The 19,696-nt window shown below is 34.0% G+C and overlaps 1 protein-coding gene across 2 annotated transcripts in view; it reads right to left on the bottom strand.

Annotated features, from left to right (window-relative positions):
* LOC145686491 (midasin-like) overlaps nt 1-19,696 on the bottom strand; it is a 630,928-nt gene that overhangs the window by 125,623 nt on the left and 485,609 nt on the right. For both annotated transcript variants that reach the window (XM_081759859.1, XM_081759860.1), the window contains exons 3-6: nt 19,376-19,584; nt 9,558-9,766; nt 6,015-6,178; nt 250-1,119 (exon numbers count right to left, since the gene is read on the bottom strand). In XM_081759859.1, coding sequence (XP_081615985.1) covers nt 250-1,119; nt 6,015-6,178; nt 9,558-9,766; nt 19,376-19,584 — 1,452 coding nt within the window. The remainder of the gene's footprint in view (nt 1-249; nt 1,120-6,014; nt 6,179-9,557; nt 9,767-19,375; nt 19,585-19,696) is intronic.

Genomic DNA, 19,696 nt, shown 5'->3' with positions numbered 1-19,696 from the left:
TCTATCTTTTCTAATTTTTCATTCCATGCTTTCACTCTAAATTCCTGATTTCCTGTATCATTCGGCCTTAGATGAAAGTAAATGGTCACTCATCCCTGTTTTATTGCTTTGTGTCTCCGTTTCAGGCAGAAACAAAGAAAAAAAGAAAAGGAGAAAAAAGACTTTACTGAAGAACCTAAATTTCGTAAGAAAAATAGAACTTTAATATTAAATAAAAAATTAGAGGAAGGAAAACTGTATATGCTTTACCTTGATCAACAGCTAGCGAATACTCCAATACTGAAATAACTTTCTTCTTCAGAGGCACTTTATCAAAACTGATTATTTCAGGGTCTTCGTTTATCTTCCTGACTAAAACTGACATCAGTAGGGACAGCTTATTTATGCTGGAATAATAAACAGTAGAATTTTCAATTGACGACAATCTAATTTCTGGGAACCACCTCAAATCCCACGGCAAGTCGGAATGTAATACACAGTCCAATGCAATTTTTGAAGAAGGGGCATTCATCACAGCATCTTTCAAACGTCCAGAGATCGCACGACATTTCGCTGTTAAGTCTTTCAGAGCAGGAAACTTATCACTCATAGCACTTAATGAATCACAGATATTAGATAGAAGCAAGTGTCGTAATTCTACATCTTTCTGTGTTGCTGTTTCATAGTACATACTGACGAGATATGGAATAATGTCTATTATTTTAAAATTTTTGTATTTTGTTTCTGATTCCAGTAGTTTATTTAGGAACGCAGTGGTTTGTGCTTTAATACTACCACTATTACTAAGCATTAGAAACACTCGTAGACATGTATAAAGGAGTGAACCCTGTAATTTTACTCTTGAATAGACAGAATCTCGTTCTATATCAGAAGCAGTACTAATTGATTGAAGAATACATTCTTCACCAAATTGCTCCGTGGTTGTTACATTCTTTTCTTGCAATGCTTCTCGTAATATCTCATAGCTTTTTTGCTTAGATTCTGAAAAAGTGTGTGTTTTTACGTATACATCACTACAACTTGTGAAAAATGCTTCGTATACGGGTAGTCCTCTCGTGAGCTGTTGAGTTACAAGAAACGCTGCGTGCAGAAGTTCCGCAATTGAAGGAGCATCAAGACCTGTAAAACAGAATATGCAATATAAATTCTCGAATTTAGCGCCTATTCGGTACCAAAGCTATATGAGACGTGGATCTACCGTTTAACGTGAGATCCAAATCACATGAGCTCCCAAAGGGAATGTTTCATACCGTATGCTAACCATATAGCCACGAAGGAGTTTACAAACTATTTTTCGAACCACAGGGAAAACTAACTGACCACTCCACCTTTACTGACTTAGCTATATTAAGTAATTTGGCTGGAACTTTTTTTTTTTTTCGTCAGAACATTTGGACAAGATGTATTATGAGATCTATCTCATGCTGATTTTATTCAATATTAACAAATGTACTCCCCTCCCATTATTATGGGCAATATTTGTTTTCTTCCTTCTGTTTTTTTCATATAGAATTCGTCAGAACTCAAATTGTTACATTAAGTTCGGACACTTCGAATAAGCATCTTAGTGAACTATCCCAACCCTTTTTTATTCTTCCTTTAAATATTAAATATCAAGAAATGCTGAAATAATGTGTTTAATTATTATTTTAAATGTTAAGTCTAAATACCATATTCCATGTCTCAGAACTTATGACATTCCGAAATATGAACATCTCAATATAATAATTGCAACTCTCACTCACTGCTCGTTGCATGTAGCTCGAATGTCTCTATCCTTAAAAGCACACTGACATTCGGCTTTATGAGTACAAATTTAAACACTTAAATGTAATATTATATGCTCTAAGTATTTATCCTTAAGAGAACCATCTATACACCATCTAATAGTGTTGTGACCCCACTCTCCGTTGAAAGAGAAAAGACTACAAACAATCTCAACAGAGTACACTCAACCTTTACAAATAAATTGCAGATTTATGAAATTCATATATAAAAAGGTGTAAGGCATTCTAAAAATGTTGAACTTAAAAATATTTATGTTATAAAGTGTTTTCATTTAAAACAATATACACATACAATATTTTATATATATATATATATATATATATATATATATATATATATATATATATATATATATATATACACGAATAACATATGTAACTATAAATGTAACAATAAAATTTTCACTTAAAATATTACGTTTTACCTTACAATCTCGGATGATATTAATAATTTTCCCCACTAACTTGTACTTTTTTTTTACTTATTAATTTTCTTCTTGCTTTCCATCTTTAATTTTTATTTTCTCTTGTACTTTATATATATATATATATATATATATATATATATATATATATATAATTTTTTGATTCCTTTTCTATTTCCCAAATAAAATAACATTTACATTTAATAGTTATTACAACAATCAATAGAGTACATTATTTCCACAAATTAATAGAGTAAATATTATAAAAAATAAATGTAACCTATATTTACATATGCAAAATAACTACAACAATATAAAATTCAGTAATTCAATGATACAGTTACTCATATCTTAAGTAAACTCGTTTAAAAAATCATAACAATGGTATTAAATAATAAAATTGACTTAAGACTTTAATAAAAGAATAAAATGACCTCGATCATAAATTGACTTTTGAATTTATTATACTTTTCTATGTTTTATTTATTTATTTATTTATTTATTTTTTAAATGACAGTATTGTCCTCCATATTCTCTTCTTCAAAGTTTATTCGTACGCCAATGATATATCTGTAGTTGGCATCCTCTATTGCTAAGTCGGGTTTAAGCTTATCTTGATCCATCATAAATTCAATTCATAACCTGTTTCAAAATCAACACAATGGCAATGTTTCTCAATAGATTTTATAATAACGTCATGCCGAGCGATTCTCCTAATGGCGTGAAGAATACAGCGCGGAATAACATCATACGTTCATTCCAAAGGCTGCATTCTTTATTAACTAGGGGATAAACTCTAGCTAACGCTATTCTGACACCATTAGTATTAGTTCTCAATTTTAAAGGATCTATAAATCTATTGTCAGGCAGAAATTCTTCCTTATACAAAAACTTACCGAAAAAGAGTCATTCTTAAAAACTCGATCTCCCTTACCTTGACTTGTCTTCGAACTTCATTAAAAAAATCTTTTAGTTTAATTTTATGTAACTGTAATACCTTCAAATTATAAAGCTTAGTTATATTTAATAGATCTACCATTTTCCTCTTTATTTTAAACAATTCACTATTTTCAATTAGTTTTTTCAAAAGTATAACCTGTTCCTGGACTTTGAGACTATAAGTAGCGGTTTCTGGCGTAGACTACCGGGCTACAGCACGCTTCCTATGTTTGTGTATTTATGTTAAATTTTAGCTCAAAAATTTTCATCCATTCATTTGTTTAAACTGTTCTTTAATTAACAAAATACAGAACTTTCCGATGATGATCTTGTTTTCCGAGCGTGGAGCGCGATTATCAGCGCCTTCTGCAGTGTGAAAGTTGTACGAACGAACCGAGCGGGATCTACTGAATGGAGCCCGCTTAAACTATACAAGCCTATCCAACAAATATATCTCTAGCATGGAGAAAAGATCTCAATATGCCTTGTCCACTTTCCGTTTTTTTTTTTTTTTTTTTTTTTTTTTTCGCCCAGAATGTGCTGAGCTAAGTTGAGCTCGGAGATATTCTGCGCAAGCGCCAAGTATTCCTCTTTTTCGCTTTCTTTTCCTACTTGCTGATGGCACTCGGTTCTCCACCACCACCATCTCCCCCCCCCCTAATATACAACAATTTGTTAGCTACAAAATGGTGAAGATGTAACCACTTCTTGAGATATGTTCTAATTGTGTTATCAACGCCTCTTCAAACCGGCATAGAGAATAAGCATCACTTGAGTAAATTTACAGCTGTTTTGGAAAGGGTAATCCGTCTTCTACTCAAACCTAGGCAACAATTGTGCTTACTACAACATATCTTCTACCAAAGTTTTTCTATATATATAAAGTGGTACTTTTGTTTCTCCAACCTTCTTGACTATATAAATGCGTACAGTCTAAGTACTCGAATATCTCATCTATATTCACACTTTTGAGTTCGATAATATTTATTTTAATATTGAATGGTTTACTCAACCAGAATTTTTTATAAGGCTTCAATACAAATATTGAACATTTTGTTATTGAAATATCCATACCAATACTTTGAACGTGCTGGGAAAATACATTTACAATTTCCTGCATTTGTTCTACAAAGTTCGATATTAACAAAATGTCATCGGCTTAGACAAATAAGGAGACAGTGTGCCCCCTATACTATACCCTTTATCCAATTTAAACTTTTTTTTTTTTTTTTTTTTTTTTAATAACGGTGCCCAAAACAGAACAGACAGGGCACAAGTTAAACACCAGGGCACTGAGAAGATCTCCCTGCCTCACTCCTCGTTTGATGCCCATCTGTACGTATGTATCAACAAACTGTGTTGTATTACTGGAACAGAAATTCTCAACAACTTTAACATTTGTTGAGAATTTCAATCTAATATACATACTATACATTTGTTGCAAATTCGCATATTTTTCTCTAACATTATACATCCTTTTGTTGGTATATTTTACATTCTCTTGCTCTTATTATTTAGTCTTCTTATTCCCAACTTTTCAACTATTTTTAACATAATTAGCTCTATACTGTCCCCAAGATCCAAATTAAGATTTATCCAAATATACGAAAACGGCATATCAAACTCTCTAGTTTGTATTCTCAGAGTTACAGCACCCAATAATATTACGTGAATAATTATCAGAAATACAAATTCTATTTTGGGTCACCTTATAAACATATATTCCCTCAGACGGTTCATTTAATACTTCATGCACAATATTTTCCAGCTGTTAGGTTCTTCTAATTGCATTGTCATCATCCATAGAATACTTCAATAAAACTCCTGTTGAAGAGGGAAAAAAATCTCTGTGGAAACATTCATATTAATCTTACTATTCTTTTCTTCAACATCTGTACTTCCTTCCTCAATAACCTCCAAAGCAAAACCTTTAATTTGAATATTTAACTCATCTATATTCTCTTCTTACCTCCTCTGAATTTCTTCATGGTCGTATATTCGTATATTCTGACATTTTTTTTCTTAGCTGTTGTGTATTTTTACTAACTATTCAATGAATAGTTATTTAATACTTAACAAAATATTAAATAATTGCATTATTAGATTCTTACTATTAAATTAAAACTATTACAACATAATAATGTCATTTCTTATCGAATTCTGTCTGTTTCTTGTGGGCAGTAACGTGTTTCTCAAACATTTTTGTTATGGCTTTTTCTCGTAACGTGCTATTCTAGATAATTTATGCACTTCTCTTTGCCTTCCATTATTCCGTAAGCCAGTTTTGATCTCTGATAGTTATACGTATGTTTAAGCCTTTAATTAGCAAACATTGATGGCATTACCATTGAAATATTTAGTTTGCTTTTATTGTTGAACCATGTCTTCCTGATCATAATTTCGTAGTTTTTAAAGTATTTTTGTACTTTGGTTACAAAATACAGGATGTTTATTTGAAAGCAACATTGCCATAAAATAGGTCTTATATGTAGCTACTAAGCAGCATTGCCCTATTGTGGTAAAATATCATAAAAATATTCTCAGTAATTACCAACAGTTTCGTTGAAATATTTTCCTACAGAGCAAGAAACCAAAAATAAATAAATAAATAAATAAATAAAGAACTTTCGCGGAACGTAGGAGATAAAGCTTCTACAATACTAAATTTGACTCTCCCTTGTTGACGAAGATTAGAAGTATCTAAAGAAGCGACCCGCAAATCATATATATGAATATTGTATAAAAGCAAATAATGCCAATTAAATGATCACTGAAGTGATAATTCGTGCGGATAACGCAATAGAATGTGATGTTGCTTGAGAGCAACACTGCCCAATAAAGGGTTAATGCTTTAAAAAATTACCTTGGACATTACTTTTCATTGCCTCATGAACTGCTAGCAAGCATTCCTGATGTCGCTGTTCTATTAATCCTACACTGTGCAACATCGACTTCACATCCAACACTCTAAATTCCTCTTCTTCTGGACCCAACATATAAATTTCAACTCCTCTGTTTCTCATGGCTCTGAAAGTAACATATATATTGTAGAAGTATATAATAACTATTTTTAAAAACTTTATTATTTAAATAATACATAATAATAATAATAATAATAATAATAATAATAATAATAATAATAATAATAATAATAATAATAATAATAATAATAATAATAATAATATTTATTGCATACTGGAAATTACAGGCAGAACTGCCCACTTACAATTTCCATACAAATAACATGCAAATAGAAATAAACATAATACCTTATAAAATACAAATTATACTGCACAGAAAAGGAAAAAAAATCATTCATAAAATAAACATGTTGTTATATAAAAGAAAATAATACTCTCAGCTGTTAATGAAATGATTATATAACTGTCTTTATATATTACTAAAATTATGATCAAAAATGTCAATAACCCTGGCAAAATCATTGGCTACTGATAAAATTTTATACAAAGGAACATCATTGAGAAACTGAATAGGTTTAAATATTTTCAGATTTCTTATATGATAACTGGTTGTATACAGAGTTATTATTGATAACAGATTCAAATTACCGTGAAGAATTGAACGTAGCATTTTAAGATCCAAAATAATCCTTCTTTCAGACAACCTTAACATACCTAAGGACATCCTAACTTCATCGAACGACATACCTTCATAACACTTAAACTTCCAGCGTAACCAAGCAAGAAAAAGATTTTGAATTGTCTCTAGAGTAGTAGATATATAATCTATATTTCTATTCCATATGATTGAACAATATTCAAGATGACTTCTAACATTGGAATAATAAAGAATAAGGCATGTGTTAACAGACTTAAAATCTTTGGACATCCATTTAAGAATTCCAAGATTCCTTCTCGCTTTGGAAGTTATATTCTCAAGATGTTGTTTCAAAAGCAATTTTCTGTCTCAAACAATACCTAAATCTTTAATAGTATCTATAATTCTAATTGGAGTATCATTTATATTATAAGTGAAAAAACTGGATTTATTTTATTCGTAATATTCAATGAAAAGGTTCTGTTACAATTTAAAAGTAGTACATTGTTTTGAGACCAAAGTAGTATTTTATTAATATTATTTTGGAGCACCAAACAATCATCCAAATTTACAATAGTTTTGTAGATTTTGAGGTCATCTGTATACATCAAACATTTACAATCCAAATTTTCAGTTATATCATAAGGGATAGAAGTGGTCCGACATTTGATCCTTGCGGAACACCAGAGTATGTTACATACGTCTGAAAGATTACTCTTATACCTAACCACAAACTTTCTTTGGAACAAATATGATACTAACCAAGTAATAAATACAATGGAGAGATCATAGTGTTTCAATTTGTAAATTAAGATGTCATGTGGTAACTTATCAAAGGCTTTATAGAAGTCGAAATAAATTACATCGATTTGACCATTACTTTTAAAGATAGGAAAAGTATCAGCCATAAAACATGTTAAGTTAGTTGTAGTTGACCTATGTTTCATAAAGGCATGTTGATAGATTGTAATATTGGGATAAACATGATTATAGAAATAATTATATATTAACTTATCAAAAATCTTGGGTATGATACTCAACAGAGAAATATGTCTATAGTCAGATAAATTTTTCCCATCAATCTTGGGAATAGGAACAACAACGACCATCTTCCCATGTTCAGGATAAACAGAAGTAAGCAAACTCCAGTTGAACAAAGAGGTTAAGACAGGCGCAATGATGGACACAATGCCCTTCAGTATAAAAGCAGGTATACCGTCTAAGCCAGAAGAAGATTTACCATTAAGATTGTTTATAGCCTTAGTTACTTGCTCAGTTGTAATAATAGGACAAAAAGAATCATTACCCGCCAAATACGATAAGTCAATATTATGTAAAGAAGGACGCCCTTGATATATAGTCTCAAATAATTGAGCCCATGAATTAGCTAAAGTTTTAGGATTAGACTACTGGAAGCATTCGAAATGTGAGTGTGGAGAAGGATGGAAAGAATTATTTGGGTCGAGCGGAAAACGAATGAGTAGGTGTTGGAAATGGTGAGGGAGAAAAGAACACTTTTAGATATTGTTAAGAAGAGAAAGAGAAACTGGTTGGGACATTGCCTAAGAAGAAACTGTACCATGAGGGACGTCATAGAGAGCAGAGGTGGCGGGAAAGAGAGGCAGAGGGCGAAGGAGACTACAATTAATGGATGATATAAAAACAGAAAGATCAGACGTGAAGACGAAGAGGTTAGCGGAGGACCGTGGAGCATGAAAGCTTCTTAGCTGCTGCAAATCACCTGCCAGTAAGGGCAGAATACATATGATGATGATTAGGATTAGACACATACACATCATCAACCGTAAGTCCAGTGGCTTGGTTTATTTGGCTTTTATTTTTATTAACAAATTTCCAAAACTTCTGAGGTGAATTACTTAATGCATTCTCCATATTATGTATATAAGCAAGCTTGTCCAACCTTAACCTTTCTTTAAACTGTTTCCGTATGTAAGCAAAATAATAATAATAATAATAATAATAATAATAATAATAATAATAATAATAATAATAATAATAATAATAATAATAAACGAGGTAACCTGTAATTCAAGCAATACAAGAACATTCGAATAAAGTTGTGGTAACAAATTGAATTTGTGCCAGTTGAACATCAGCTTCAGCTTTTGAGCATCTAAGAAGATGAACATTAGTATTAAAACTGTGAGCAAATTCTCTTTTCCATAAAGAATAGTTATTACTTGCTTCCGATTAGTAATTTTATAGTAGTCAGAAGTTCACTAAAGCAAAAAGAAATGAAGCAGCTACACCGAATTGGAAATATTGATGATACAAAACTGTAGTCTTAAGAGTGTTTCGAAATAAACTTATCCCAAATAACACAATACTCTTTAAAGATAAAATCAAAAGGGAAATATATTAGAAAAGTGACTATTTTGAAGGGTGCCTTTATCTTTCTATGGAACATAAAAATATATATATTCTGTTAAGTTCGCCAGTCCAGTAGATTGCAACGAACATAAAATAGGCTTTGTTACATAAAATAACTTTCTTTTCAAATTTTTGCTAACCCATGCTATTACATTTCTTGAGATCAAAGTTTTAGTGGAAGTCACTAAGTTACATGTCCCTACGTTAGACCTAAAACAAACTATACGAGACATCATCTTGAAATGCTTGCCTCACTGCACCAATGTCTATTTAGCGTAAATTTTACCCTTTATTACGTTTTCGTTAAATCAAGCGTGTAATATTAGCATAACACAATCAAATGTGTAGTATTGTCCAAAGTGGTGTGTTATCAATAATGATAACTCACCAAAATCTTCTACGGAATCTGCCAAAGCTTTATACACTAGTCATAAAAATCAACACGTATACAACATACCTTGAGATATCCCCATTTCGAGGATCCATTGTAAAGAACATTCTAAAATTGGGATGTGGCTTCACAGTAATCATTCCTTGCTCTCCAACGCCACGTTCACCAATTGTAAGAACTCCTCCTGGTTCAAGCAGGGCATTCAGTCTATCTAAAACTGCTGGACTACAGAAGTTCACATTGTCTACAAGCAGCCAACATCCATCTTGGAGACACTAATAACGAGAAATAAAGTCTTATCACTTATTATAACAACATTCAACTTTACTATTGTGCAGATTTATGTATATTGCTACCATCACGATGCTTTAATACGCACAATGAACGATTATTTCAAAGATGATTTTAACTAGCTTTGGAATACGGATATAACTAACTCACTCACTCACTCTATGGCCTATGAACACGAAGGTTCAATGCCGCGTTCACAAAAGCTCTCCAGTGACTTTTTTCCTTAGCCAACTGGATTCAGTTTCTACTTTTATCCATCCATCTTAATTTTATTCTCCTCTCTGCGTCTAGGTCTTCCTAATGAACATTTTCAGATTGGATTTCCAATAAAAATTTGAAAGCGTTCACACTTTCATCCATTCTGACTACATGATCTGCCCGATTGAGCTTCCTACACTTAATGATCCTAACGATGTTTGGTAAACGGTATAAATTATGCAGTTCCTCACTATAAAGTTTCCGACATTCCCATTCCTCTTGTTTCCAAATATTCATCTGAGGATTTTATTCTCAAATATTTTCAGTTTGGGTTATTCCCTCAGAATTAATGACCTGTTTTGCAACCATACAGCACAATAGGCATGATTATAGTTCTATATATTTTAAGCTTCAAATTTCAATTAGCATATATTCGAAAGTGTATCGTTTTATACGCCATAACACACGAAGCGCGCTAGCAATTATTTTGCATATTCCTGTATGATTAAGGAACATGGAAACACTGTTGAGCGGCGTACACAGTATCTTCCCTGCTTCTAATTTCGGTGAAAGGCTGTTGATATTTTCCCTGTCGTTCTTTACATGTAGCTTCTTATATAGAATTACTGAAATTAAGAAAGTTTCCCTGTTCAGAGCGATCTATTAGCATGCTTAAAATGTACCAGCTATTTCTTGAGGGATTTAATTTTGTTTTATTTAATAAGAATGTAACAACAGTGTTTCCATGTTACTTAATCATACCGGAATATGCAAATAATTGCTAGCGCGCTTCGTTTGTTCTGGCGCTTAAAATGATACATTTTTGAACATATACTTTTTTTTTTTCGACCATGCATATTGAAGAATAACGAAGGTGAAGCTTTGTTTTAATTTATCTGATTCTACATATTTAGTTTCGTATCTTTCACTAACTAGCAGCCAAAAACATTCTTCAATAAGTTATTTTCAACATGGTATTATTAGAAAAATGTTACTTATTAGAACTTAATTCTACGCATCGAATATTACAATTCAGTTTAACTGGTGCTAAACCATTTACTAAAATTGCCTTGGATTAAACAATATGATTCATATTTTTCATATTTTGCCGCTGTTAACAAAAAGAGAAGATACTAACACAGTCATTAGTACATATATAAGATCTTTTAAATAATTTCTAAAAGATCAGACACAAACCGATCACGAAACAAGATATTTAACTTATTTTTATTTGCATGGGCTTATCATGAACCTGACAGGATTACTTCAGTAACTGATAACCCAACTGCTCGGAGTAAGATCCAAGTATGGAATATATACAATTATGGATTCAATGAACATAATTACTCTCGAAACTTAAAGCATGTGAAATACATGATTTCGAAATGTTGCAATACTGTAAATCATATAACGAAATTATAAAAAGAATATAATGAAATTATACAGAGAAAATGTTAGGATTGTATAAAACATCTGTTGAAATTATACAGAATATGTTGCTCGGCAGGAGCTAATGTGGTTCGGGTCCCATGTTTCATATAGTCTCGCTACTAAAAAAGACGCTAAACTCAAATTCAATCAACCAACAAAGAACATACTAAAATTACAGAACGAAAGATCACAAATCATTATAAGTAACTTGTTAGTATTCTCTTTTTATTATTAAAAAAGAAGGAAGTTTATTTATTATATTTATACATATTTCTGGCCATTACTTGCATCTATGGCTTTAAGCCTGTTACATATGAGGAATGACGTCCCTCGGTGAGCAGACTATTCGGGAAAGGGGAAATGATGGAGGTGGCTTGGGATCTGTATGCTAGGCGCCATTCCGGCATTTGCGTGTTGTGGATGAGAAAAACAGAAAGAACATAATTCAGGAGGGTTGGCCTGAAAAGTTGTTACAACTTTTCGACCGGATGTCTCCGCCGGGAATCGAACCTGAGACCGTTCACGAAAAGTACGTATCTTACTGTTTATGCGTACTTTGTATTACGAACAAACAAACAGAATTTCATTATTACGGGCAAATATTAACTTCTTTGCTTTTGCTAAATAATAAATTCAAGAAAGCACGAAAAAATATTTCGACTATGCTGTGACGATTGTCTCCATCAAATTTAAGTAAACATTCACCATTATATTACTGATGGCGTGGTCCTGCCATTTAGCTTTCTTCGGGGCGAGAACGGCCTATACTGTAAGAGTTGATTTTGTACATGGTCTGTGCACCCGCCAACGGTACTGACTTCAAGCCCCAATAGCGGATCGGGGCCCAAGTTAACAGCAGGTCTCGTCCATCATAATCTTGGTACTTAGACAGTACCATACAAAAACTAAAGTCACCATACTTTGAAACACAGTATTATTCCGTATTATCAAAACACACTAACTCTCCGACTAATTTTATTGTGTTTGGTAGGGTGGATTGATTATTACAGGGTCAATCCATTCGAAATCATCCAATTTCAGATTAGAAGATCATTCACATTATTTATATATTTTTTTTTTTACATTTTTGTACACATACTTAGAGAATAGAAAACGAGAATTCATTCATCTTTTCAGATGTTCAGCTCTATTTTAAGAGGGGGCGCGGTGGCTCAGTGGTAGAGCGTTCATCTCCGGTGCTTGGTGTCCCTGGTTCGATCCCAGCTTGCGCCGTGTGGACTTTGTGGTGGACAAACACCGTGCTCGTGGGTTTTCTCGGGGTTCTCCCGTTTCCTCCCACTTTCTTCATTCCACCATTTCACTCATTTCTCATTATCACCATCTCCTTTAGCCTAACCGGCATAACCGTGGGACGTTAAAGATTTCATTTTATTTTTTTCTATTTTAAGAGGCCATTTTGTATAGGCATGTAAGGTTAATATACATTTCACAAAGATTTGCAGTAAACACTGTATCTTCGTTATTTTTGAAAATATAGATTTTAAGTAAAAACCATTTGAAAGAGAATTAATAAATGTACTGTACAATATACAATGTCCAATGCATATTAAAGCATATTACACTATAAATACCTGAACAAACTGAATGGAGTTGAAAATTAAAGTTTGAAAAACACAAATTGCCATTTTTGATATTAAAAATTCTAAACAAAGAATAAGACTCATCGTTATTGTTTTCTAGATACAAACTTCGTGGTATACACAGTACTATTTTCCAAATAAAGTTTGATATCTGAGTGTCTCATCACTTCCTTGTCACGAGTCTAGAAACACTGCAATTATTCGAAATTCGGCTATGTTCAACCTGAAATATCTCAAAAGGGACACAGTTGAAAAATATCAAATTCTCTGCGTACTAACAAATAGTTAAAATTTGATCACCCATTCTTAACTAGTTTTCGAGTTATATATTTTTTTAAGTGGCGACATCACAAGAAGCTGTGAGCTAGATGCTTTTTAATAAATTGTATACTAATATATCACTAAAAAGCATGAAACCCGTCCTGGCAAAATCTGAAATAACGCTGCTGGTAAAAACAATGAAAACTTTGTTCTACTTTGAAATATATATAAGTCACTATCTTTGTGACTTACTAACTCTTGAATCACCCAACCGATCTCGGTCAAATTTTCAATATAGATAAGGTTCGGGCCAGGTATGGCTTTTATCATTTTACTTCGACAGTGCATCTTTGAGGAGAGGGAGGATATATAAAAAATGATCGAAAATGACCAGTATTAGTGTCGAATCCATAGTCTTCGGGGCCGGTGAGATGAACAGTGTGACATTTCCGATGCTGTTTAAATCCAAATTCAGCCCCGAAACTTGGGGAGGGGGAGATATACAAAAATGATCGAAAATGACAAATGTTATTGTTGAATCCATAGTTTTCGGGATCGCTGAGATGAACAGTGACACTTCCGATGCCGTTTTAATCCAAATTTAGCCCGCAACTTGGGGGAGGGGAGGGATATACTTATATATAAATCGAAAATGACAAATGTTATTGTTGAATCCATAGTTTTCGGGGTCGCTGAGATGAACAGTGACACTTCCGATGCCGTTTCAATCCAAATTTAGCCACAATAGTAATATGAAGGGCAGTTAAACAGCTTCAGGAATTCTGTTATATCTCTTCATTACCCCAGTATACGTAAGTACATATTTACTTAATCGCCTTCGAAGTTGGCACCTTCGGAACACACTTGTTCCTTCCCACCTGCGATTGGTGGAAACACCGACGAAAGGCCTCTTCTGGTACCTTCCGAAGTTCAGCCGTCGCGTTGGTTTTTATCTCTTTTACGTTGGCGAAACAGAAACGGCTTATTTTTTAGCTTTGTGAAGAGCCAAACATCTGGTACTGCTAAACTGTTTTTAAAGCTATCAAACTTTCTGAAATGGATATTTCCCAATTTGCACATTAACTTGATGTTTACGCGTTGCTCGATCTATAAAATTGTGCTGACCGATCACTACACACTCCTCCATTCAGCTACACTATTCGTACACTTGTGAAGACGTTAAGACGTGTTCACACTTGTCAAATTCATAATTAGGCAACCTAAGGATTGTCTTGTACAAGATTCATTGTGGATGCATCACAAATGACTAAACTATAACATTCCGGGATCTTTTTGACTGATCCTCGTATTTAATTTTTAAGACAAAAAACATCGTCTATCAGAGAGCGCTTCAGTAATTGTAAAAAGTCACTGACTAACGGAACATATTACAGTGAAACCTCTCTAAAGCGGACAGCCGTGGGGAATCAAAAATTGTCCGCTAAAGAGAGGTGTCCGCCTTAGAAAGGTTTCAATATTTTCTTACGTAAACTAATAAACAAGGTAATATGCGATTAGAAAAAAAAATATTTTTGCATGAATCACGTATTAATGAATATTACCAAAATGTTATTGTACCTGCATTATCTTGCGCCATCCAATTCGACGCACAACCTTAATAAGATGTTATAGTTCTCTGCACTTTATACTTATCGCTACTTACTACGTTTTCGGTGTATTGCTTTAATTTGTGAGTTAATTACAGTCCAGCAATGGCTTTTATTAAAAGACAATATGCGTACCCGTGGTCAAAAATACCAAACTTGTCTTCTGTTTGGTTAGAGATTCCAGCGGGACAGTAGAATGATGTGTCATCCCAAACAGTGTGCAACTGTCAATCACTTTTGTTTCTGAAGCAGGTTGGGTGGGAGTGGAATGCAAGCAAAGGATATAAGGGTGTTGTGAAACAGAGACCCTTCCTCTGGGTTGCTGAACAGACAGTAAAGGAGGCAAAATGTTGGCACATCCACATGTTCTTTTTTGGTGACATACGTATGAATTACTGAAAGTGTATTTTTACTGCACTTTCCAGCTTGTTTCTAGAGAAAGTGTCCGTAATACGGAGGTAAATAATACCTATAAAAGACAAGAAAGACTGTCCGTGTTCGTACTAGAGAGTGTCCGCTTTAGAGAGGTTTGCCAATATGTTATTTCCTAGTACGGTGTTTGGGGATTACAAAATATGTCCGTTATGGGAGGTGTCCGCTTTATAGAGGTGTCCGTTAGTAGAGGTTTCACTGTACTAATTTTTCTTATTTCAACGCAGCGAAGCGGGTCATTAACGCTAGTAATTAAATATCTAATACATAAAATTGAAAATCATTTTGTTTGTGACTCCGTACCTCTTGAACCACCCGACCGATCTCGATCAAATTTTCGACAGTGATGAGGTTCGGATCTGGAATAGCTTTTATCTTTTCACTTGATGGTGGAACTTAGTGTGGGGGAGGAGAGGAGGAGATATATAAACATAAATAAAACTTAATAACCGTTGAACCACTCGACCGATCTCGATCAAATTTTCAACATAGATGAGGTTCGGGCCTGGGAAGATTTTTTTTTTAATAATTTGACATTGACAGTAGAACTTAGAAGAAGGGAGGGGAGGAGAGGGTAAGATATATAAAATAAATAAAAGTTAATAACCACCCGACAGATTTCGATCAAATTTTCAGTATAGATGAAGTTCGGGCCTAGGATGTTTTTTATCATTTCACTTTGATGGTGCAACGAAAGGGGGAGGGGCGGAGATATTTTAAAATGATCGAAAATGACCGATATTAGTGTCGAATCTATAGTTTTCGAGGTCTCCGAGATGAGCAGTGACACTTCCAATGCCATTTAAATGCAAATTTAGCCTTGCAACTTGGAACACAAGCATTCGCAGAGTTGTCACAACGTCTGCATATGACCTCACATGTGTCGCTGTGGCGCACATTAAATGAGCGTTTTCATTCATACCACATTCAACCAGTACAGGCACTCCGTGCTGGTACCGACCTACTACGACGTATGTTTTGTGAATGGACAACCAATCATCTAGACCTCCTACATCTCATGTGGATAATACAAAAGTTTCACGTGAACAGTCATCAAATGCGATTTTCTCTTAATGTATGGCGTGGTGTTCTGAATGATTAATTAACTGGGCCAGTGTTTCTGGTGATTGTTCTGAGGGTACATCATTCCTTGAATTTTTGCAAATGGACAGTGCACCGTGTCCTCAACGCGAAATGTCACCGAGTACCTTCACGCGTGTGTCACCGAATATCTTCACGTTTCCCTATCCTGTCTTTGTCTCTCTCACTCACTTTATGTGCGTGTGCGTGTTCCCGAGTTAAAACGGAGCAAGAGCCCGATCGACCCAGTCTCGAAAATCCAATCAACTGGGAACTTCGGCGTCGTGTTTTTCGTGCTCTGGGGATAACATCTCCAGTCCTGGTTATCTCTGAAAGAAATACTATATGTGAAATCTCTTCTTTATTATCTGGGTTACCGAGTCTCAATCGAATCACTGGGTCACTACGGGTTCGAATTCTAAACCTAGTGGTGGTTCATAAGCTAACAAACATCATCCGACTGACGCGATGACTCGTTTGAGCTATAGCGTATTCATTTCATTCTATCTGTGCGAATTACAACGTTATATCCGCAAAAGATGAAATCGACACTGGATTTTGGAACAGATAGATCTTCGGAGAAGACTATAAAATTGGCTCCTCTTTGGTTATTTGAAAATAAAATTTTATTTATACTAGTTCGACACAAAATTTGTTTTCATCCTATAATTCAATGTGTTTTATTCATATTTGAAATTTGCAACATGCAACGTCTGCTACATGCATAAGGAACATCCAATTTTCCTTTTGAACATTTGTAACCTTTCATTATGATATAATTTCTTTTAATATAGGTTTTTCTGATAGAAATTTCACAGTAAAATATCATTCTTTCAATTTCTTTTCTTTCTTCTTTTTCTCTTCTTTTCTTTTCTTTTTTTGTTCAGTTTGCATTAGCAGTCTGGAATGGAAGATATGACCCACGCTACCTACTGGATTTATTAGAATGTATTTTGGATTAGTACGTCCAATGAACACTACCGAATTTGCAACCGAACCACGAGGAAACAAAGCATATGTGTTAATCTTTTGACATTATCCTAGATATGTCTCGGAGATCTACAGTTCTATTGGAAACTGATTATGTTTTTTTTTTTTTTTTTTTTAAGTGACTTGAATGTTTCAAACATCCTCTGTATATTTGAATAGTCCTGAAAAATATATACAAAGAAGCGTTACTTCTATATTACCGTTGTATTTATGAAAACGGAACTTTATAACATTAGGTTCTTTTCTTACTACGTTTAAATTCCACATTTTTATGTTGTCCCTTTTCTTTTCCTTCTTCTCTTCTCTATTCTTCTTTCTCTCTCTGCCTCATTTCTGAACCTTTGTGTAGTAGTCATTCATTAGTTTTAATTTTTCATTGTGTGTGTTTAAGTTTCTGACTACATCAAATTATAAATCTTGTTTCGTCTCGGTTTTATTGTTTTATTTTATCGATACTAATACATGTATATTGTGAAATCAGAATTGCGCTCATGTTGTTAGCTGATTTTAGTATTGGAGAGAGGAAACGAGGAGAGAGAAGGGGTATCTTTACCAGACATGATTATGGGATAAGAAGGTGTATATTGGGTGGCCTAGCTGCACGGCGTTAACTGTCGCAAGTTTTTAGATGCGGAGTGTACCTAAAGCACACGCGCTAGCCACTAGACCAGCGGAGAGGGATGGGTAGACGAAGAGGTTAGCTGGGAACCGCAGTATACGAAAACTTTCCAGTTTGGAGTAAGTGATAATGCAATGACCGAATTCAACATGGTTATTTGTTCCTGACACTATACAGACCATAGAAACAACATTATCTTTCTCTACGGGCTGCTATACTGGAACTGAAAACTACAGACAAAGAAAATAATGATTTTAAAAAGCTCCAAATTATAAAAGAAAATTTGTAAAAGACATGAAATAAAACAATAAATAGTGTTATTAAAATTTGCAACAATAAAAATTAAGGGAGAAAACAGTAAAACGTAAGAGAGAAGGGTAAAACCAATAGCAGTTAAAAATTACTACGCAAGTTAGACTCAAAGACCGGCAGTAAGTTCTACATATCCAAGAAAAAACAAGAATGGGATCGGTAGAAATCAGATAATCCCCCAACGAACGGCTAAGAGTTGTAAAACAGTTGAGGTGTGAGATCTGATTGTTCAGGACATTCAACAAGAATGTGTCGAATACTAACAGGGATAATACAGTTCTCACAATACAAATAGCTACCACCGCATAATTAATAAGAGTATGCGATGCGAGTGTGTATGATACGCAAACGTGCCAGGAGAACTTTATCTCTGCGGTTATTACGCGAGGATGCCAGCCAAGATCCCAAAATACGAGGGCAATCCAAAAAGTAAGGTCTCCAAAGCGGTGGGGACGCAAGGAAACTTCTCGTGAGGCTTCTGGCAACACTGTTGTTTGTTTCCCCCCACTTCCAAACAAATGACAGTCATTTGTAATGGAGCTCCCGCTTCGAACTACTGCCAAGTGCAAAGTTCGTGGAGTAATTTAGAGTTTGGAAGTGGGGGTTAAACCGATTAAAATTCATCGTTAATCGACCGAAGTGTAAGACTAGTCTGCATGAATGTCAAAAACGTCCGAAAATGTTGTAGGGAGTTTGCATCTGGTTGTACTGAAATTCATGATGAAGAAAGGAGCGGGAGACCGTCAATTCCCGAAGAGACAGTCACGAAAGTTAAGCAAACCAGTGAGAGCACCTGTTTACGCTTTCGCAAATACATGGCGGAGAGCTGGTATGCCATGAACTCAAAAATCTGCGATATCGTCTACAAAAATGCATCGACCGAAATGGCGATTATGTATTTAAAAAAATAGCTAAATGAACAAGTTTTAAAAAAGATGTAAACACTGTTGAAAATAAACATTTCTTTGTATTTCTGAAAAGTATATCTTACTTTTCGGATTATCCTCGTTGATTCTAGGGAAGTTAATCAATCTTTCGAAACTGATAATTTTCAAATCTTACCTTAACTAAAACACTATCCACCCATTCGAACCTCCCACCGGCGTTTAAGCTTTCATCTCGGTTCACGTTTTTCTCCAGTTCTTGTAACCTACTAAGCAGATCATCACATCCACACAATTCTTGCTCACTAAGAGTCACTAACAGGGACTTCAAGCAATTAAGCTTCTTCTTGAAAAGCTCCAGTTCTGCAGATAATGTCTGTGGACCCACTGCAAGAGAAGAAAAACATTTATTGAGAAATTAGAATAATATTCTTGCAAATGAACATATTATAATACAGATAATTATTGTTGATTGATTGTTTCTAACATGTTTGTTTTT

Source organism: Thermobia domestica, chromosome 5 (genome assembly GCF_964235325.1).
Source record: "Thermobia domestica chromosome 5, izTheDome1.hap1.1, whole genome shotgun sequence".
NCBI lineage: Eukaryota > Metazoa > Arthropoda > Insecta > Zygentoma > Lepismatidae > Thermobia > Thermobia domestica.
The sequence above is the reverse complement of the archived record's forward strand: the minus strand, read 5'-3'. Positions and strand labels throughout refer to the sequence as shown.